Below are 23060 nucleotides of genomic sequence, written 5' to 3'. Positions count from 1 at the left end.
CAGAGACCAAAGCCCAGTCAATGTAGTGGAAGCACTTGGACTCACCACCTCCAAAGAAGGCAAGTGTGCAGCCCTCCGCTGGCAAGGTCATGCTCACAGTGTTCTGGGACGTGGGTTAGGGGCATTACATATTGCACGCCCCTCATAACGGGTGTAAAAAGAAGCCAGGACGGAGTAGTGATGACAGATTTCCTGGCAAAGGGTACCACAATTACAGGAGCCTATTATGCTTCACTTTTGAGGAAATTAAGGAAAGCTATCAAAAGCAAGAGATGGGGCAAGATCAGCAAAGGTACCTCCTCCTGCAGGACAACACTCCGGTCCACAACTCGCATGTCGCCAGATCAGAAGCACGGGCATGTGTTTATGAAATCCTACCCCGTCCTCCCTACTCTCCTGACCTTGCACCCTCTGACTTTCATCTCTTCCCAGCCATGAAGTTGTTTTTGAAAGGAAAGCGTTTCCCAGCCTTGATTTCTGAAGTCACGTCATGGCTGGAGAACCAACCTGGGGTGTTCTACAAAAACGGTCCCCAGAGCTGCATCAAACGATGGGAGAAATGCATAACTCTGGGTGGTTCCTATGTAGAGAAAGACTAATAACTGTGCCAAGTTTCGTTGCTCTACTGCTATGGGAAGTGGATCAGGGGCATTACTTATTGCACGCCCCTCCTATACCAATATGTTATTTCTTTTGATCAATGAGAATGAAAATAATTTCCAAAAATAAATTACAAAAAAAAAAAAAAAAAAAAAAAAAATGAAAATATTTTTTTTTTACACTATTACACCAAATTGAGCCCGAAAAGACTTTTTCATTATATAAAAAAAAGGGAGGGGACGTTTTTGATTAATAATGACGGTATGACCCCAATGATTTGGACAACCTTATTTATAACTACACGTTAAGACACTCAACCAATGAGAAACCTCCGGCCTCATTATAAAAATATCGAGTTTTGGATGCAAGTTAGTCTCCGTCTTGAAATGACTGAACTGGACTATACTGATTCTTCCGAATCTTAAGATACTTTATCAAGTCTCCATTACTAACGATTACTACGATATTATCCCATTGATTACTGTACACGTAATAACCCTTATCCCCGAGTGGCTTCCGGGCCTTGATAAGTGATGATTACCATGTAAAAAAGAAAAAGAAATTCCCGCTGGATCACTAAAGTTAATCAATGTTGAACCTGAATGGGTGACCATTTGAGACTTCCAGGTGCTGTATGTGCTCTCTGCTTATCTCGGCATTGTTTCCAGTCATTTCAGAAGAGGTGTGATTTTTTTTTTAATTACATTTTCACCCCAAACAAGGCACATTGCCACTTTGGTGTAGGGGGCTACTATCAGGGGAAACATCTACTGGGGTACTATGTAGGGATTAGGGCAGCGAGATGTTGGTTCACGTTGCACTTGAACTTATGCATGTCAGTACAGTTGGGGAAGCAGTGACCTGGAACGGAATTCCAAAGTCTAGCAGTTCTGGGGAAGAAACTACTGGAGTAGAAAGATCTTTTACATCTAGGGATCTCTACAGTGTGGGGGTGGGATTTTGCAGCTTGTCAGGTCTGTCGAGGGTGTTCACGTCGTGGGGGCACAAGTGCTTGCAGTTCTTGAGAGCATTCGCCATTATAATACTTGTAGAACAGGCAGAGGGATGCAACGTTTCGACGATGGGACAGAGGCTGAAGCTTAGATGCCAGTTTAGGGCCTATCAGGTTTGCGACTCTCTTTTGAACCTTGTCAAGGAGCGAGAGACTAGTAGCCGATACACCAGCCTAAATATGACAGCAATACTCCATACATGGGCGAATAGTGGCCTTATAGAGGTACAGGATACTTTCGGGTGTTAGAAGTTTTCTAGCACGGTAGAGAGAGCCCACCTTCCTCACAGCGGCCCTGGCAATGCCCTCGATGTAATTGTTCCAACTCATGTTTCCTGTGAACGTTAGGCCAAGGAGCTTGAGAGACATACTCTCAGATAAAGAGTCGTTGGCCATTGCTATAGGTGGTAGAGAAGGTTTCTTGTAATTATTGAATGAAACCAGTTTTGTCTTGGCGGCATTGAATGTGACCATCCATTTTTGTCCCCATTCCACTACTGATTGGAGGTCATCCTCTAGTATTTCTGCCATTACTTTAGATATATGTTCATTTGTTTTCCTGTCGTGCCTGCTATAGAGTGTGGTGTCATCAGCATATATACACATCTCAGAGGCAATTTTGTCGGGGAGGTCATTTATGAATATCAGGAACAGTAGAGGTCCAAGGATAGATCCCTGGGGCACTCCCGCATTTATATCATATTGTTTAGATGTACGACCGTCGAGGACAACCTGGATTTTTCTCTTCTCTAAGAAGGATTTAATTATGTTAAGTATTCTACCAGTGATACCGTAAGATCTAATCTTCCTGAGGAGACCCTCATGCCATACCCTGTCAAAAGCCTTAGATATATCTAGAGCTACCGCTCTGCCCTCTCCCGCTTTGTCCAGTGAATGGTATATGCGTTCAGAGATTACAGTGAGGATGTCTGCCGTGGAACAGGCTTGTCTAAATCCATATTGTTGGTCGGTCAGAAGTTTAGCATCTGTAAGGTGCTGGACTAGAGCATGGTTAATTAAGGTCTCAAATATTTTGGCAAAAAGTGGGAGGAGGCTAATAGGGCGATAATTTAATGGGTCAGTTCTTTCGCCAGAATTCTTGAATACTGGTACCACAGAAGCAGTTGGCAGTTGCACTACCCTTACCTCACAATTACAGGTAGAAGGAGTATCCTTTGTCTTTCGGGACTGAACGAAGACATTGAAGAAAATTCTAATATATATATAAATAGAATTTTTTTTTTTTTTTTAAGTTCTTTTGAAATTGCATTGTCTCCTCCTGTCTTAAAAATAAAACCAAAAAAGTTGTTCCGTAACAGTAATGCACAAGTGTCTTTAAAACTCATTATTTTCAACAATATTCACCTTAAGAAGGCCGGAGGTTAAACCAGCCGAAACATTGTGAGAGTTATATCTGAGATGAGAACAGTATGTACTGTTCAGATTAAATCGGACAATTGTTCTTATCTTGAGTGTTATCTACAACGTTTCAGTCGATGTAACCATCAACCTTCGCCAGGTGTAAAAGTCGCCATGATTTTTCACCTGACAAAGGTTGGAGGTTACATTGATCGAAACGCTGTGCAGAACAATTGTCTGATTAATCTAAAAAAAAAAAATGCAAACATTCATACCTCATCTCAAAAGTTTAGAATTGTAATGAGAACAATAGTCCAAATCATCCACATAATTCAATCCTACATCTAAAACATTTCTGAAATATCCAAGTTAACTTTCTTCTTTTAGAGGTAGAAAAAACTATTGAAAAAAAACCAAAAAACAAAAAACAAAAACTGATACTTACGTAACTTTGAAATTTTGTTTTTTCCGAAGTGACTCATCTCTCTGCAGAACTCTCCAGATGCATTCCTGTTCATCTTTTGTTAAATTATCCAAACTTATGGAGGATTCCATGATGCGTTTCGTAACAGATGATGACACTTTGTTCTTCAACTTCAGAATAGATTCTTTCCGAACCAATTTGCACAAAAATATAAAAAAAAAAAAAAATTGGCTAAAAATATGCTGGATTTCTTTTTGCTTATACAATCAAGATTCCCTTTTTTTTAAAAAAAAAAAAAAAGGAGTCATTTAGATGGTTGTCTAATAGCATCCATAAATAAAACAGGAAGTTCCCGGGCATAAAAAACGGTCCACAATAATCCTAGGGCCTCATTCGAAGGCCAAGACCAAATCACAAAGAGCTGACATGGAGCATTTAGAATCAGTTAATCCAAGACGTTGATAAAATAATTCTCTCATAATCTCCAAAATGGATACAATTTGTCAACCTGTAAAGAAAAAAGAAAAAAGAAAAAAAGAATATGGGTTAGATTATCATTCATTTATAGTTGACAACAAAAAAATAAAAACAAAACAATCAAATATTTTTTTTTTTTAAGCGATAGAAAATTAAATTTCTGTTGTTGTTTTTGGTATTCTTCCCCCCTCCCAAAAAAAAACTAGGTATATTGTCATTTGGATGGAAGAGGCTACTATTTGGGATCGTAACAGGGGACTGTGGGGAGTTGTGCAGCGAGATGTTTGTTCACATTACATTTAAACTTCTGCAGGTTAGTACAGTCAGGGAGACAAGAAACAGGGAACTAACTCCAAAGTCTAGCAGTCCTAGGAAAGAAACTATTAGAGTAGAAAGCTTTCTGGAATTCTAAAGATCTTCACAGTGAAAGGGTGGAATTTTGCTGCTTGTCGGATAGGTTGAAAGTATGTATGCCAAGTCACCAGAGAACATTCCATTAAAGTACTTATAAAAACAGGCACAGGGATGCGACATAGCAGCGATGGGACAGATGTTGGAGTTTGGTCGATAATGTGGAACCTATTAGATTGGAGACCCTGCTTAAGAGTGAAGAATTGGTAGTATCTGCGCGAAGTTAAATGAGGCAAAAATACACCATTCATGGGCGAATTGTAGCTTTGTAAAGATATAGGATGCTCTTTTGTAATTCTCAAGAATAGCAGACGGAACTCCTTCTCCCTTTCCGGTTTTCTACAACCAAAGAATCACAAGAATAGTTTTTGAAATCAGAATCTTAAATGACCCAAAATGGTCAGACTTTTCCGATTCCGATTAATTATCACAACTAATTCCAACATTGACACAAATTTAATAAATGATGCCCAAATAGTGATCAGTAGCATGAGGACAGAGCTGGTGGCCATTGAACTCGTTCAGTCACTTGAAATTATCAGCTTTGAAAAGTCAGTTAGGGTTAGCCTCGGGAAGTCGGTCCGGGTTAGGGTTAGCCTCGGGAAGTCGGTCCGGGTTAGGGTTAGCCTCGGGAAGTCGGTCCGGGTTAGGGTTAGCCTCGGGAAGTCGGTCCGGGTTAGGGTTAGCCTCGGGAAGTCGGTCCGGGTTAGGGTTAGCCTCGGGAAGTCGGTCCGGGTTAGGGTTAGCCTCGGGAAGTCGGTCCGGGTTAGGGTTAGCCTCGGGAAGTCGGTCCGGGTTAGGGTTAGCCTCGGGAAGTCGGTCCGGGTTAGGGTTAGCCTCGGGAAGTCGGTCCGAGTTAGGGTTAGCCTTGAGAAGTCGGTCAGGGTTAGGGTTAGCTTCTAGAAGACAGTCAGGGTTAATGTTAGCTTTTAGAAGTTAGCCAGGGTTAGGCTTAGCCCCTAGAAATCAGTCATAGTTAGGGCTAGTGTATAGAAGTGAAAGAGGTTTTGCTTTGGGAAATAAGCTAGGGTTAAAGTTACCCTCTAGAAGTTGGTTAGGGTTAGCCCTGATAAGTCAGTTAGGGTTAGACTAGATAAGTCAGTTAGGGTTAGCTTGGGATGACAGATAGGATGAGGGTTAGCCTTGTTAAGTCAGTTAATAGTTTATAAAAGGAAGATTAACTTCACACTCATATAGGATCAAAATTATAGACCAAGTTATTTTGGTGAAGTTTATTTCTAAAATGGAGAAAAGTGCTGAAACAATCAGAATCACAAATCGAAAATACCAGAATTATTTTGTGTATCGGAATCTGAAAATTTTTAGCATAATTTCTAATTCCTAAGACGATTTTTACAATTTTTTCTTTTTGTCAACTTAATTTTCTATTGTTAGTAAAATGGTTAATAAAATTTTAAACTACAAGTTAAACTAAAATTTATTGATCATTATAACAAATTTATGCATAAATAGCACTGAAAAAGAATGGCCAGATGAAAATAACATTGGAGAAAATGGCACGAGTGTATAATGCGAAAAAAATGGCACAAGTAAAAAAATATAGATAAAATCTTTCAATAAGTTAATCAAAATCTTGGTGACGATACAACATAAATACATTAAGTTTGTCAAATTATAAAGATTTTAAAGTAGATCAGGATTTTCTGTTATTCTACTTTTTTAGGAAATTTTAGAATCAGAATCGGAAAATGTATTGGAATCAGAAAAAATATTGGAATGGTCCCATTAAAAAGGAGAATTAAGGCAGCAACATCAAAAATGCTAAACTATCATTTTTAATTATTTTTATTTCTTATGTGACCTACAAAAATGGTAAATTAGTTTATTTTTGCCATCTATTCTCCAGTTTGATGTCCGCATCATTAATTTAGTATCCGGGTGGGTAAAGTTGGCATCGATCAATTTGGGTCTTGTGTACACACACGCAAAAAAAAATTAATTGCAACAACTAAATAATTTTATTTTCTTCCTTTGCATCTAAAACGAAATAGAACTTCCATAAAAGTTTCTTTCCAAAACCTATCCGTGGAACACGATATCATGGGGCTGCTTCCCGGCAGACTACAACAGTCGTTTATAAGCCTTGTTTTCGTCCTTGTTGAACCATCCTCTTAAATAATTCTGTCCAGTTACAACCAACATTAGTGTTGTCTCATCATCGAATTGAGAAACTCATTGACCCTTATGCTTGAGTGGCTTTTTGACCTTGATAAGAGATAATGCATTAATAAAATAAACAGGTATCAATCCTAATGATTATAGTAAAATTAATTTTCAAACAGCTAATAATACAAATATTATACGTTATTCAAAACGCCTGACTGTGATAATGAAATCGCTGGCTGTACTAACCTTAAATGTAATGTGAACAAACATCTTGCTGCTCAACTCCCCAGTTAGACACGATCCCAAATAGTACATTACTTATAATCCAGATGGCGAAATAGGGTAAAAAAAAAGAAAATTGCGATAACTCATTTATTTTGGGTTTCTATTCTGTGATAAAATTTGAATGTAAACGAAATTTAGTATTTTCTCTTTATGATTGTCCATGTTTCATTAATACAGGGTGACCAAAAAAAAAAAAAAAAAAAAAAAAAAAAAAGATAAATGAAGGCCATCTAGAACATATGCTATAGAATGGAGAGAAAAAGGCCAAAGACCCTAGTATTTTGATGTGATGTTTTGAATATAATAAACTAGTTATGACCAAAGTTTCTTTTCATTCGGACAAAACACTAAGAAACGGGGCCTAATTAGAGTGGGGGCCCGTTTTTTGGGGGGGTCACCCTGTATTCTTTCCAGACTACTTTAAGTAAATATTATTTGATTGGAATTCATTGAGATGAGTATTATTTATTCTTTTTTATTGCGGACTATTATTTTCATCTTTCTTAGTTGTTTCACAACGTTTCGACCAACTATTCCTCTGGCCTTCGTCAGGTGATAACCGCGACGAGATAGGAACTCCAAATCCTAACTGCATTCACTTGAATTACTGCCTTCCGTAGTTGTTGTCATCTCACCACGTTTTGGCCAAGTAAGCCTCTGGCTGGCTTTGGGTAGGATTGAAACCGCTATCTTCAGACAATTCTCACCTGGAACCGTAGAGATTCAACATCTCTATCAACTGCGCCACGGGCCACGTGGTGCAGTTGATAGAGACGTTACCACCTGACGAAGGCCAGAGGAATAGTTGGCCGAAACGTTGTGAAACAACAAAGAAAAGATGAGGATAATAGTCCGCAATAAATAAAAATTAAATTAAATTACTTCAAGTATTATTTGGATTCTTCAGACTATTGTTCTCATCTTGAGTGTCATTTTCACAACGTTTCGGCCGATGTAACCTCTGACATTCTTCAGGTGTATCTTGTCGAACTCAGGAATCTTTCTGTAGAACTTGGATATGCATGGAATTTCAAACGGAACCCTTTATTTAATTTACAGGGATAACATGCTCTCGTTCCATTAGCCAACTAATTCGACCACATTAAGAATTGAACCTTTCAGAAGAAGGTCACTTTTACAACAGAATTTTTCCAGGTATTCTAGCCACTGCGCCATGGATCCTTGCGGACAATTCTAGTGCGAATTTTAGGAGTCTTAAACCCATTTTATTTCTATATATAAATATCGCTATTTATTTATTACCTGTATAATATATATCTATACATATTATTATTACCTGTATAATATATATCTATACGTATTATTATTACCTGTATAATATATATCTATACGTATTATTATTACCTGTATAATATATATCTATACGTATTATTATTACCTGTATAATATATATCTATACGTATTATTATTACCTGTATAATATATATCTATACGTATTATTATTACCTGTATAATATATATCTATACGTATTATTATTACCTGTATAATATATATCTATACGCATTATTATTACCTGTATAATATATATCTATACGCATTATTATTACCTGTATAATATATATCTATACGCATTATTATTACCTGTATAATATATATCTATACGTATTATTATTACCTGTATAATATATATCTATACGTATTATTATTACCTGTATAATATATATCTATACGTATTATTATTACCTGTATAATATATATCTATACGTATTATTATTACCTGTATAATATATATCTATACGTATTATTATTACCTGTATAATATATATCTATACATATTATTATTACCTGTATAATATATATCTATACGTATTATTATTACCTGTATAATATATATCTATACGTATTATTATTACCTGTATAATATATATCTATACGTATTATTATTACCTGTATAATATATATCTATACGTATTATTATTACCTGTATAATATATATCTATACATTTATTATTGCCTGTATGATATATATATATACATATTATTATTACCTGTATAATATATGTATATTCATACGTATTATTATTACCTGTATAATATATGTATATCTATACGTATTATTATTACCTGTATAATATATGTATATCTATACGCATTATTATTACCTGTATAATATATGTATATCTATACGTACTATTATTACCTGTATAATATATGTATATCTATACGTACTATTATTACCTGTATAATATATGTATATCTATACGTATTATTATTACCTGTATAATGTATGTATGTTAAAGAACAGATCGCCTGTTCTTGTAAGTAAGTAAAAATGAGATAGGATAGTCCAAGAATTCGAACCTGGGAAGCTAGGTTTAGAATTAAGATTCAGGAGAATTCCGATCGAGAGTTTAAAATAAATAAGCAGATGTTTGCTGAAAAAGGAATTCGTTGTTTATTAATGTTATTGAAAAGGGAATGTGATAATTCAATTCTGTTTATTGAAAAAGGAATTTGAAACGAAATAGGAAAATGTTAAACATATTTGAAAGTAGGTTAGGCCGAAATAGGTTATAGAACTCTTGTTGTAGACATGTGAGGAACAGTGCATGGTTTAGACAACATGAGGCATGTCAGGCCATGGGATCGAGATGCACGGTGTTGGCCATGCAATGACGTCATGAGTAAGAGATGAGTTGTCAATATAGTTAGAGCTTTAGTGAGACAAAGAGAAGTCAGAGAGAGAAGTCACTGCCGAGTCAGAGGTCGGACAGACAGAGCTGACATTCACCTTTGGAGGCGAAAGGTTGGAAGTTGAAATCATGTAGAAACTTTGAATTCCTTGATGCGAAATCATTGACCGATCAAAGAAATAAAGGACGTCATCATATTTTGTAACAGCTGTCTTGTGTTGTGTCATTCAACAAACAAAAGTATTGTGAATTTGTATTATAAGAACTTGTGTTTCAATCATCTGTATAAAGAACTTTGTGTATAAACTCATCTTAAGAATGTTTCCCCTCTCAGCTATTATAAGTAATGACTGGTTCCTTCTTTATGATAAACTAGCAGGGGTACTCGGCGTTGCCCGGGTGTTTATAGGTGTGTGTGGTGTTAAATAAAAAAGAAACTGGGGGGGGAGTAGGATCGAACCCGAAGCCCTGAGGCGAAGTTTGAAAATAAAATCGGCCAGCCAGAATGAGTTAGTGAAAGATGTTTGAAAGTCGTCGAGCGTTACGACGACGATGTAAGCATTGTTATAAGTGAAGTAAGAAAAGCAAACAACGTTTTAATTAAGCGGGGGGGGGGGTAATCAAAACATCAAGAAAAAAACACAAAAAATCTAACGTAAGGCAAACGAACGTTGAAAACTGGAAAATAAACACGTGAAAAATGGCTTAAATGAGCCTGTTTCGATATTAAAATTTTTAAAAAATCGGTGGATACCCGGGTGTCTCTAAGAATAAGCGAAGTAAAAAAAAAAAAAAAGAAAAAAACAGGAAAATGAACGTTACGTGAAAAATGGCTTAAATAATACAGGGTTAAATATTTAAATTTAAAAAATCGAAAAAAGAAAACAAAAAAAAAAAACCATCTCACACCACGATTCGAACCCAAAACGATTAGATAATGAACAAACGCGTTAACCAACTGCGCTAAAGCGACGGAGATGAAGTTTACTCGGTTTTTCAACTATTTAAAGTAAATCAGGTCACGACGTCATGACGTCATCTGATGCATGCGTAGAATCGGGCATCGTTACGAGAAACCCGCTTTTGTTGACCCCCCCCCCCGTGGAAAATTGTCGATTTCGGGGTGAAAAAGTTAACGTTTTTGGCCAATTTTTCGATATTTTTCAAGCGAAGGATGGAGCTTCGATATGATACCGAGTTTGTGAATTTTCGTTGCGTGTGTCGAAAGTTTTTAGCAGACACACAAACATACACACATACATACAAACAAACATACACACATTTTTGCTTTTATATATATAGAAGAATCATCATCTCAAAAATATATATGTTAAAGAAATATAAGTCAGAACTGTATAAATGTCAATCTCTCTTTTCTATCTATATATCTATCCCCCTCTCATTGTGTATTACATGTTACCATCTCTCCTTTAAAATGTACTCTGTCTCTATCTCACTCATATGAACACTAAGACGAACACGCAACAACAAATATATAATTCGTCATCTATAATAAGACCACTACATAACATGTATATCCATACATATTATTATTACCTAATTATTGCTGAATATAGTATCTATTATTTATAACTAGTCTGGGTGCCCAGCATTGCCCGGGTGTTTGGAGGTGTGTGCTGAGCAAAAAAAAAAAGTGGTAGTAGGCAGGCAGGCTCGAACGGAAGAAAAAAAAAAAAAAAAAAAAAAAAAAAAAAACACATGACGTCTTTGTCGTTGCATCCATCACCAACCGGAAGTGGCATAGGTTTAAATTAAGGCTAGTCAGTTGAAAAGAGAGGATGACTTTTGAAAATATCGGCGAAAAAAGCACCTTTTCCTTGTAGAAAAGTGCCCAGTTGAGATTGAAGGAATTAATGTTTTTAGCCAATTTTTCGATATTTGTTGTCCGAAGTGTCGCGTTTGAAAACGATACCAATCTCGTGAAAATCTGTCGCCTCTGGCGAAAGTTTTAGGCAGACATACAAACATACATACATACATATATTTAACCAGACAGGTGAGATTTATATTATAGATTCACGGTTCCATCGTGTTGACTTATATTCTAGGTCTACTTAGTAATTGATCATAATCCAACATATGTGCTGCTTCTTTGAGTCGTTTTAGTCTCCACCGTTTTCTCCGTCTATAATTTTTTTTACTTTGTCCTATAATGGTAAAATTCAGAAATGTATTTCACGTTAAGTTACTATTTTCATTGACTGGCAACTTTTTTTTTTGGGGGGGGGGGTTCAACTTGTGTGTCTATTCATATAAAAACAGTTCCATCTGAAAGAAAAATGGCCACTTGTCAATATGGTAACTTGTCAATAAATCTCACATTCCTCTCTTGGCACTGTCCTGATTTTTTTTTTTTTTTTTTTTTATGGAAATCGCTCCAAACAAGGCATGAAGCCACTTGTTAGGGGCTAAAAATATATATATACTAGTACAAGGTAATAAAACTAGCCAATGATAAGTGTTAGCTAGGTAGATTTCGACCCCCCCCCTCGAAAACAGCAATTCTTCACCCTTTGTCAGAAACATTGCTCATGAAATGTGAGGACTAAAAGGAAGCGAACCTTTTTGTCCTCACATTTCATGAGCAATGTTTCTGACAAAGGGTGAAGAATTGCTGTTTTCGAGGGGGGGGTCGAAATCTACCTAGCTAACACTTATCATTGGCTAGTTTTATTACCTTGTACTAGTATATATATATTTTTAGCCCCTAACAAGTGGCTTCATGCCTTGTTTGGAGCGATTTCCATAAAAAAAAAAAAAAATCAGGACATATGAGGCTGTCAAAAACAAACCCAAAATTCAGTTTCTACCCTCAACTTATTTTTAGCCTTAAATCTGAGGTATCAACGTTTGAATCCTTGGGACTTTTTTTTTCTTTTCAAAAATACACAAAATACATGTAAAAATATTTCTCAATTCTGAGATTGAATTTGAACAAAAAATTTTATAATTAACTGAACAGATCTTCCATTTCTTCGTCACTAATTTTTATCGCCATTTTGATTCAATCTGACTGTACTGACATTAAAAGTTTAAATGTAAACAGGCATGTTGCTCATCTCTTTGCATAGTCTCCTGTAAACATGGCCCCATGTTACGTCCAACTAGCAATATGCCTTGTTTGAGGTGAACAAGAATCTATATATTCATACGATAGCGTGTGTGTCATTTTCCGTGTCACACTTACATCCGGGTCATTTAATTGTTATGTACTTCCATTTCTTGTCATAAAATATTTTACCAAGAATTTTCATAAGTTTTGGTTTCGGTTATAGCTGATGGCACTTAAGTCATTTATTTTTTTTTATAAATAATTTTATCAAGAATTCTTCATAAATTTTGGTTTCGATTATAGCTGAAGGAACTCAAGTTATATATATATATATATATATATATATATATATATATATATATATATATATAATTTCATAAGTTTTTATTTCGATTCAAGCTAATGCATCCAAGTCATATGGATATATATTTTTCTTATTTTTGGAATCGCAATTTTACAATATATAAAAATCGATAGAACATTAACTCTATAATAATATATACGGAATATGCAAGAATTAAAATATTATATTTAAGCATAATTTACGACCTGGCTACGCCGGGCGTCCCTGCTAGCTTAGATAAATACTTTTGCAGTTTTAACAAAAGAGCTACAGTAATATCAGAGTGTCTCCATTTACGCTGAACATCTACAGAATGTCAACATCAATATATTACATATGAATGCGTCCCCTGTGGAATTTCCACAGGTCCCGCTAATAGCAATAACTAGCAGAACCCATGGAAAGAGCGACTAAAGGAGGTAATTTGTTTCTCATTAATTAATGTTTGCGATGAAGTTTTCTTTTATGACACTGCATGTACGGACAAGTAAATTAATAATCAGATGATAATAATAATAATAAAAAGAATGGCAGAAATTGGAATCAGAGGAATAACTGCAAAAATACGACTAAGAAAACGGCTGAAATATTAAGGAAAACCCTAGAATGTGGGGAATAACACAAGACAATATAACAAAGAAGCGTTACAGGGAATGAAGAACGCCGAAGCTGCATATCAACAAGTTCTACACCACTATCATGCATCCCCCCCCATTGTCCCATCACCGTTCCCCCCTCCAATAGAAAAGTGATACCAAAGAGCCGAGAAGGGTCAAGGAAGATGGAAATACCGAGGAGAGAGCACTGGCCAGACCTCTACTGGACAAGTGCAAAGAGAACTGGGATCGTGGGGAGGCTTAGTGCCACTCAAATTCCAGTACAAACCAATGGCCATTACCAGCGAGAAATCAATGGTAGGAGGCTGTTGCGATGACGCAAATTTATTTGCAAATGCTATCGAAGAAGGTGGAGAGAGCTGGACGTCTGAGAAGACTTGTCACTCAGCTTCCAGAGAACACCACAGGTCTCCAAACCGATCGGTTGTTGACTTGTGTGAAAGCTCCATGTGAGCCAATAATAATAATGATAATAATAAAAAAACAAGAAACATTACAGAACTTATACAAAATCCTTAAAATCTTGAAAGAAGTAAGAAAAAAATCATGTCTACATGACAAAATTTGTTGATAGTAAAATTAAATTATTTCGAAAAGTTTCAAATTAAAATGTAAGCAAGCAGGTGAACATTCGAATGCAGTCATCTGTGTCACGATTAGTACGAACAGGATTTTCAGGTAAATACAAACTGCTGTTCATAAAACGAAAATAATAGAGTTGACGTGGGATGGAATGTGTCGTTTGATTCGCTCAATTAACCATCCAGAGATATGCGGCCTATATAACCAGACGCACACTGATTTTTGTAACAACAAATCGTTTTTCTTCCAGAACAGGAACATTATCTTTACGAAAAGATACAATTATTTCGGTGCCTAACACTGAATTCACAACAAGAAAGTATCATGATGTTTGTATATTTTTGAGATAAGGATTGATAATTATTTTTTGTATTATTTGGACTATTGTTCTCATCTTGATTGTTTTGGCCGATGTAACCTCCGACCGTCTTCAGTTGCATTCACACTAGATGTTATTGGTGAAAAATGTTTTTTTTTTTTTTTTTTTTTTCTATTTTTCTTTTGTTTCTTTAATAGTCAAAACAATCCAAATAAGACCAAAAAAATTATAAAGCTTCATTTAAAAAATATGCAAACATATCAAAAAGGTGGAATGGACCCGAATTTATTTTTAAAAAATGAATAAATAAATAAATAAATAAAAAAGAAATAGACTTGACACTATTTGTGTTTTGAATTTCTAACAGCTATGTTCATTGGGGAAAAAAAAAAAAAAAAAAAAAAACATTTTTCACCATTCACCAATAACACCCAGTGTGAATGCATCTGAAGACGGTCGGAGGTTACATCGGCCGAAACGTTGTGGAGAAAAAAACCAAGATAAGAATAATAGTCCAAATAATACAACAAAAAAAAAAAAAAAGATGAATCTATTTACTTGCCTCCCCGCAAGGGCAGAGTTAGATACAACAACAACAACGATGAATCAGAAATACTTGATGCGGTTTTAGTTCTGATTGGGCTATACCAGCTTCCTCTGGAGGAGGAAGTTTACAGTGAATATCAAATTCACAAGCAGCCTCCCAGCCTTATGTATAGCCCAGTCATGGGATGATAACATACATTTAACATTCCCACCCATCTGTTACTGGCCAGGCTTTACGTGGCTTAACTTTGGTGATCTAACAAGAATCAGCGCTTATTTATTTATTTGTGAACTGTTATCCTCATCTTCATTAGTTGTTATTTCACCATATTTCGGCCAACTCATCCACTGGCCTTCAAGTAATTAACCACGACAGGATAGAGGCATTTAATCTCTACAGTTTCAGGTGAGCATTGTCTGAAGATAGCGGTTTCAATCCTACCCAAAGCAGGCCAGAGAATTAGTTGACCAAAACGTGGTGAGACGACAACAACTATGAAAGGCAGTAATTACTAGGGATACAGTTATGAGACTCAGCATTCCTATCCCATCACGATTGATCACCTGAAGAAAGCCAGAAGAATAGTTGGCCGAAGCGTGGTGAAACAACAACAACTATAAAGATAAGGATAACAGTCGACAAATAAATAAATTACTTGTCTCGAAGGATTCCAATAAAAAAATAATATATAAGAATTAGTGCTGATAATTTATTTATTTTTCATTAAATTAATTATTGTTAATATGGACAAAACTATTGCATGTATACAACAAAAGTAGGACAATAAAATTACAAATGAATAACACCAAATACTAATTTATTTAAACTGTTTATAAAATAATTTGCAAAATTATTTTTTATTTTATTTCATATAGTCATAATACCAGTAGTAGATATCAGTGAAGTGGCTTACTTTCCTTATAATTTATAGGAAGCGATTCCAATGCAGAAATGTATTGGATATAAGTGGACTGAAAGCAAAATAAATAAAAGTAAAAAAAAAAGCAAAATAAATAAAAGTAAAAAAAAATAAAAAAAAAAAGTAATTTCATTGTGCGACATGTTAGAAAAGTGATTAGTTCCTGCAAATTGTTTGAATATTACTTGAACAAAGAAAATTGAAGAAAAAATTAAATATTCAAGAAAATGTAATTATTAAAATGCTGCCAGGTGATATCTCGCGTGATTTACGCGCAAACAGAAAATGCTCTCAAGATTTCTTAGTTCTTATGATGTCAGAAAAGTGTCATTAGTAGGGCTATGACAACAGCATATTCTTTTCATTGTTTTGACTCGAGTATATATCCGACACACACAATCAACCGAGAACCACATCACTCTACATTAAAACATAAGATATCAATGAATATATACCGGCAAATCAAACAAGAAACAGAATATGCTGTTGTCATAGCACTAGCCATTAGTTTCTGCAAATTGTGCATGTGAATACATTTATATTTAAGGCCCACTCCTTAGTAGGTCTTCGTTTTTAAGGACACATATGTACACAGAAAGAGAGGCATTCTCTATAATATATATATGTTTTGAAAATATATATCACAATTAAACTATGCAGAATCTTTTGCGTTTCATCCTCATATTTTTTAAAACTTACTACGTAGCTCTAATTATGCATTGAGTACCATCAAAGTAAATACTGAAAATAGATAAAAATTTATGTTGATAAAATAATAATAATAATATGTCTGGTGGAACAATAAAATTGTTGCTCTAGAAAAGACGATATGATTCCATTTCTGTTTGATGAAAACCCCGGTTTACTTTTTTTGTTGCAGACCATCTATTAGTTGGCCAGTCATGTACAAATCCCAATACTCCCAAATAGAAGCTTTCTATCATGTTTGAAACTGACACTATGTTCAGTGAGCGAGATCGGAGATGCGCTGCTGTGCAACTCATGCTCTCTACCAATCAAAATTATGACAACAGGACCATTGCCAGCACCCTTAAAATTCATCGCCGGGTTGCCATGAATAACGGACGTGCCCAGTGTGACGAAAACAAAGTTTCTGGCCACAGTTATGGTCTTTGGTGTGGCTTCAAGTGAGAGCCACATCATACCACCTCACATCTTCGAAGTCAGCTTTAAAGTCAACACCAAAGTGTACCTGGATGTGCTGAAGAGTGTGGTGATCCCCTGGTGAAATCAGGTGACTGCTGGCAGACCTTGGGTGTGGCAGCAGAACTCGGCACCAGCCCACAAGTCCAAAGAGAGCCAGGCTTGTACCCTTCTCTCACTGGCTCTCCTCCACCCCGATCTGAACCCACTGGACTACTTAATTTGGTCATACATCGAGAATATCGCCAACATGACCTCCCACAATATCAAAGCCAACCTGATCACCGCCATCCGCCGAGTATTCGCCCAGCTCCCACCGGCACTTGTGGAAAAAGCATGCTCCCAGTTCCGGACCCATATCAAGGTGGCGATCGAGGCTAAAGGCAGCTACATTGAATAGATGTAAGTTCTACTATATGATCAAGTTACCTGAATGGATTTTTTTCAATGAAAGTTTTAAAAATAAAGCTGTAGTGTTGTTTTCTTCAGGACAACACTTATTGTTCCACCCTGTGTGTGCATATATATATATATATATATATATATATAAACTGTTGATTTTTGTTTTAACGATAATTAAGTTTGATATACTGAGTATACTCATAGGAGATCGGGGAAGCCATTAACCTCCCTTAAATCCAAACGATCACCCATAGTTTGAACTTAACTAATTATATATTATTTATTTATAAAACAGTTAACTGCTTTAAAATAAATATATTAGTGATAGGACGATTCCACTATTTCCCCGTCTCCCCCCCCCCCCCCGATTCCAATACAATTATTGATTTCGATTCTTTATAAATCTCCACATTTTTAACTATAAAGTTTTTATTTTTCCCGATTACCGTGAAAACAAATGTTAAACTAAGCAGATACTTTCTCAAACAAAAATACATTTATGGGGGAGATGATCTATAAATTTTAGTTTTACAGATAGTTTAACATCAATAAATATTTATTATTTTATTATTATTGCCACCGGACAAAGTAATGGAAAAATAAAATAAAAAGACTTAGAGCCCAGACCGGTTGTAAGTATTTACAAGAAGAGTTAGTTCACAGATGTCACTGCAAAGAATTGAATAATCAACGAATTTTCTTAATAAAACAAGCATTTGTATTTAGATGAGAAAACGTTCTACTTTGATGTCAACTTAATGCTTGTTGGGCCGTTGTCTGCAGACGTTGCAAAGCACATCTCAAAGCCTGGCCATGTATGCCAATCTTAGTAAGAAAAGAAACCACGGAGCGCCTCGCAAAACCTCGACATCCAACTTCAATGGGCAGCATGTAACATGACCAGCCATTCTCTACACAATCAGATCGAAGGGCTTCGTAACGCTAGTTCTTGCGCTCATACTTTGCTCCATACCTTCTTACGAGACAGTCAACTCCACAAGGAGAACACACGTCTATAAATCTGACCAAACAACATGTCTGGGCGTTGGAGTGTTTGTACATGTTCCGGAAAGTTTAAACATGTGGATTTATCAGTAGCTATATCTAGCCGCTTTGAAACATTTGTTTTACGCTTAGAGCTACCGCCTTCTATAATATAAATCTCACCTGTCTGTTTAAAAGTATGTATGTACGTATCTATGTCTACCTAAAATTTTCTACAGAGGTGACGAATTTTTACGAGATCGGTAGCATTTTGAAGCTCGACACTTCAGACAACAAATATTGAAAAATGGGCTAAAAACATTAATTCCTCCACCCTCTTAACTGAACACTTTTCTACAGGAAGGGGTCGCTTTTTTCGCCGATATTTTCGAAAGTCATCGCCTCTTTTCGATTGTCTAGCCTTAATTAAAACCTACGTCACTTCCGGTTTGGCGATGGGCGCAACAGCAAACGCGTCACATTTTTTTTGTTGTTGTTGTTTTTTTTTTTTCACTTTCTTTTCCTCCTTCGCAGTTCAGGTTCGAGCTTGCCTACTACCACTTTTTCTCAACACACCTCCAAACACCCGGGCAACGCCGGGAACGCAGACTAGTCTGATAAAATGTGTATTTGTTTTCTTTGCAGTGACAGTCTGCCACATATTTTATTTATTATTTTTATTTTACTTATAAAACGGTTTTATAAGTAAAATTAAAATAAATAAAATAATTTGTTTACGTCCAAACAAAAATGGGCGATTTTCTAAGGAAAAAGAGCTTCACGGTTGAAGACGCTTATTAACCGTATTATCATTCAATCAACACTCTTTGAGTAAACAACAAAATTATTATCATAATGATTCTTAAGTTAATCAACAGTCAACATGAAATAACAGTCAGCATGAAATAACAGTCAGCATGAAATAACAGCCAGCATGAAATAACAGTCAGCATGAAATAACAGTCAGCATGAAATAACAGCCAACATGAAATAACAGCCAGCATGAAATAACAGCCAGCATGAAATAACAGTCAGCATGAAATAACAGTCAGCATGAAATAACAGTCAACATGAAATAACAGTCAACATGAAATAACAGTCAACATGAAATAACAGTCAGCATGAAATAACAGTCAGCATGAAATAACAGTCAGCATGAAATAACAGTCAGCATGAAATAACAGTCAGCATGAAATAACAGTCAGCATGAAATAACAGTCAGCATGAAATAACAGTCAACATGAAATAACAGTCAACATGAAATAACAGTCAGCATGAAATAACAGTCAGCATGAAATAACAGTCAACATGAAATAACAGTCAGCATGAAATAACAGTCAGCTATAAAATTAAATTAGTATTAGTTCGAGAAAATGTGGACAAAAGATTTGAACTCAAAGTTTCCTGTCTGATTGGAACTTTAGTGGAAGTCTGTACTCTCTGAGTGTTTGTATTCGTCAAGTCCTATTGTTTTTTTTTTATTATTTGTTTTTTTTTGGGGGGGGGGGTATTGTTTTTGTTTTTTTCTATCACGGAGAAATTTAGGTTTAGGAATTTTTTTTTTTTTTTGTACAAATAAAATAAGTAAAGAATTTTTGGGATGAGTCAGACAAAATTACATTTTACTAGGTATGTGGTCACCCCCCCCCCCGCCATCTTTCACACACACCCGTTCATTCCTTGCCTGTTGATGTGTGTGCTTAACTATACGCGTACTTTGAATAATATGCCAGAGAAGTTGTTCAACCAGTTCAGACGAGGGTAGTTTCTTTTCTGTTTATTTTTTTATTTTTCTGTTTTGATCAAAACAGGTTCGTCCTAGCAAGAGGCCGGACTTTAGACCCAATGCTTTCCAACATAAGTAGATAAAAAAAAATTGCTTTTTATAAACGAAAAACAAAATGTTTGTATATCTATAATTCTCGCTTTCTCGTTATATACATATGTCTTGGAAGTTTCTTTAAAACCTTTATAAAAAAGATTGTCGTTCGTTGGAACATTATTTTGTCAGTAAGTCAATCAATCTCCCATATCGCTGAATAGTTTTACTTACATGAACAAACAATAGTACCAATGTTCTTAAAGGGATCATCAGTTGTTTACCATGAAACACTGTTTCGGGGATTTGAAAACAAAACAGTATATTAAATCATGGCTCCTCAGCAGTGTTGATCAAAAACCACCTCCCTTAAAACTCATGAACATATATATATATATATATATATATACAGAGAGAGAGAGAGAGAAAATAGAGAAAGAGATAGATAGAGAGAAAATACAGAGAGAGATAGAGAAAATAGAGAGAGAGAGAGAAAGAGAGAGAAAATAGAAGGTAAACGAAATTAATCCATGACCATTTACATATGTTCCAAGAATCCAAACAATAAAAGCTTAACTTTGTGTACGATCGTTTCAGAGACGATATCAACTTTATTCATATATAACGACTTCATCAAAAGAAAGAGTTAGGAGAGAGTTGACATCAAGTTAACATTCTTATTATCATTTGAATTCTTTGACCATATATAAATGATCATGAATTAATTTCGTTTATTTCCTAATTTACTCGACTATAGCCCTGGAAGATTTGACTCCTCTTCTATTGAGCTGATTATAGATCTGCAGTATTTTGAACGACTGGTCGTAATGCTTATACATTCTCCACCATTGTAAGGGTTAGCTGAATAGTTATCCATTTATTGTATTCTCGTGTTCGGGGTGGGAGGGATCGAATTATTAAAAAAAAAAAAGAAAAAGAAAAGTACTATGAACATTTACAGAGTTTAAAATCAATAAATATTTACAGAGAGTTTAAAATCAATGAATATTTATCGAGATAATCAATAATCAATAAATTTTTATCGCTTCAACATTAATAAGGGACATGGAAAATTGAGTTTAAAAAAACAAAAAAAAAAACAAATGAAAATAATAAAAAGAATCGTTTGTGGCATCGGAAAATAGGTACAATTTTTTTCCGATTCCAATACCTCAAAAAGTTATAATTTTTTTGATTCCCGATTAATCGTCCCAACACTAATATATATATATATATATTACACACAGACACACATTGTTTTTCCTTTATAAATAGCAAGTATTGAACCTTCAACCTCTAGAAGAGTGTAACTTTACAACTGAATTTACCAAGTATTTTATCCACTGTTCATGCAGAGGTTGCATAAGCCGAAACATAGTAGCCTGAAGAATCCAAATAATATGACCAATCTTCATCTAAAAAGTTAAGAAACTTGACTTTCTTTGATAAATTTTATTCATTTGCCAATCAAATTCATTTGCCAATCAAATTCATTTGCCAATCAAAGATGGCGTTCAATCATTTATTTCATTAGTTGAATTCTTTTTGTTTAAAAGAAGAAAAAAAAATTATTAAATCTCTGAATTGGACACATGTACCTGAAGAAGGTTGGAGGTTACATCGGCTGAAATGTTGTGGAAAAAAAAACAATAGTTTGAATGATCCAAATAACTAATCCTCATCTCAAAATTTTAGAAACATAAGGGTTGATTTCCTAACAGAAAAACCATGTGAAAGAAAATGTTAGGAAAGAAAAAAAACGTTTGTGAAAGCTTAATTTCATGGACGTTGGTTGAAAAAAAAAAAATTAAATCTCTGAATTGGACACATGTACCTGAAGAAGGTTGGAAGTTACATCGGCTGAAATGTTGTGAAAAATAACACTCAAGATGAGAACAGTAGCCCGAATAATCAATCCTCATTTCAAAAATTCAGAAATGTAAACTAAACTTTGTTGCGTTTCTGAAATTTTTGAGATGACGATTCGTTATTCATATTATTTTGATTTTTTAGACTATTGTTCTCATCTTGCGTGTTATTTTCCACAACGTTTCGGACGATGTAACCTCCAATTACAGTCTGTATACTATACATGAAGGGTTGTCGGAAAAACTTCAAAGAATATGTAATCCATATGACATCAGGGCAGGGCAGTATTCAGAAGCGATTCGACCCTCTGGAAAAAACTTATGCGAATTAAGCCCCCGTCTCCTACAGAAAAAAATGTCATGACTTAGAGCTATGTATATGAGATCCCATGTAAAATTGAAAAACCATACAAAGGTGAGACATGTCGTCTAAATGTAAAGTTAGAAGAACATAGAAAAGCCGTAGTACGTGGAGAGATTGAAAAGTCAGGTATGGATGGCTGAACATATCTGAAGGGAAAAGGGAAACCATCTTCATTTATTGGACGAAGTAAAAAATTATAGACAGAAAAACCATGGAGAGTAAGACGACTCAAAGATGGGTGACGATCAATTACTAGGTAGACCTAGTACAGAATTTAACACGATATAGGAACCATTAATTATAAATAATAGATAATATTTACAGTAATAAGTAAAATAATAATAAATGTATGTATATATATATATATATATATATATATATAGCAAAAATGGTAATTAGTAAAAACCTTAAGAGAGTGCCCAATACCATTGTAGAGTAAATATATATTTTATTTGCTTTTTATCTGCTCATGTTTCGATTACCAAATCGTATCAATGATCCGATAACTTCAGACTGAAGTTATTGGATCAATGATATGATTCAGTAACTGAAACATGTGTAACTAAGCAGATAAAACAGCAATAAAAAAAATTATATATATATATATATATATATAATATAAAGCTGTGTGTGTGTATGTGTGGTCATGAATAGGCTCCTATATGGTTGACTATTTTAAAAAACTGATTACATATAATGATAGAAGATG

General features: G+C 35.0%; 1 protein-coding gene across 6 annotated transcripts in view; it reads right to left on the bottom strand.

The window, feature by feature from the left end:
• LOC145263069 (uncharacterized) overlaps nucleotides 1-23060 on the bottom strand; it is a 531947-nt gene that overhangs the window by 367888 nt on the left and 140999 nt on the right. For all 6 annotated transcript variants that reach the window (XM_080119927.1, XM_080119930.1, XM_080119929.1 and 3 more), the window contains exon 2: nucleotides 3417-3903. In XM_080119927.1, coding sequence (XP_079976053.1) covers nucleotides 3417-3526 — 110 coding nt within the window. In that variant the 5' untranslated portion in view covers nucleotides 3527-3903. The remainder of the gene's footprint in view (nucleotides 1-3416; nucleotides 3904-23060) is intronic.

The sequence above is a fragment of the Euprymna scolopes genome, chromosome 38, assembly GCF_053919585.1.
Source record: "Euprymna scolopes isolate OS-2025 chromosome 38, ASM5391958v1, whole genome shotgun sequence".
In the NCBI taxonomy this organism is placed as follows: Eukaryota; Metazoa; Mollusca; class Cephalopoda; order Sepiida; family Sepiolidae; genus Euprymna; species Euprymna scolopes.
This window is presented reverse-complemented; position numbering and strand designations above follow the sequence as displayed.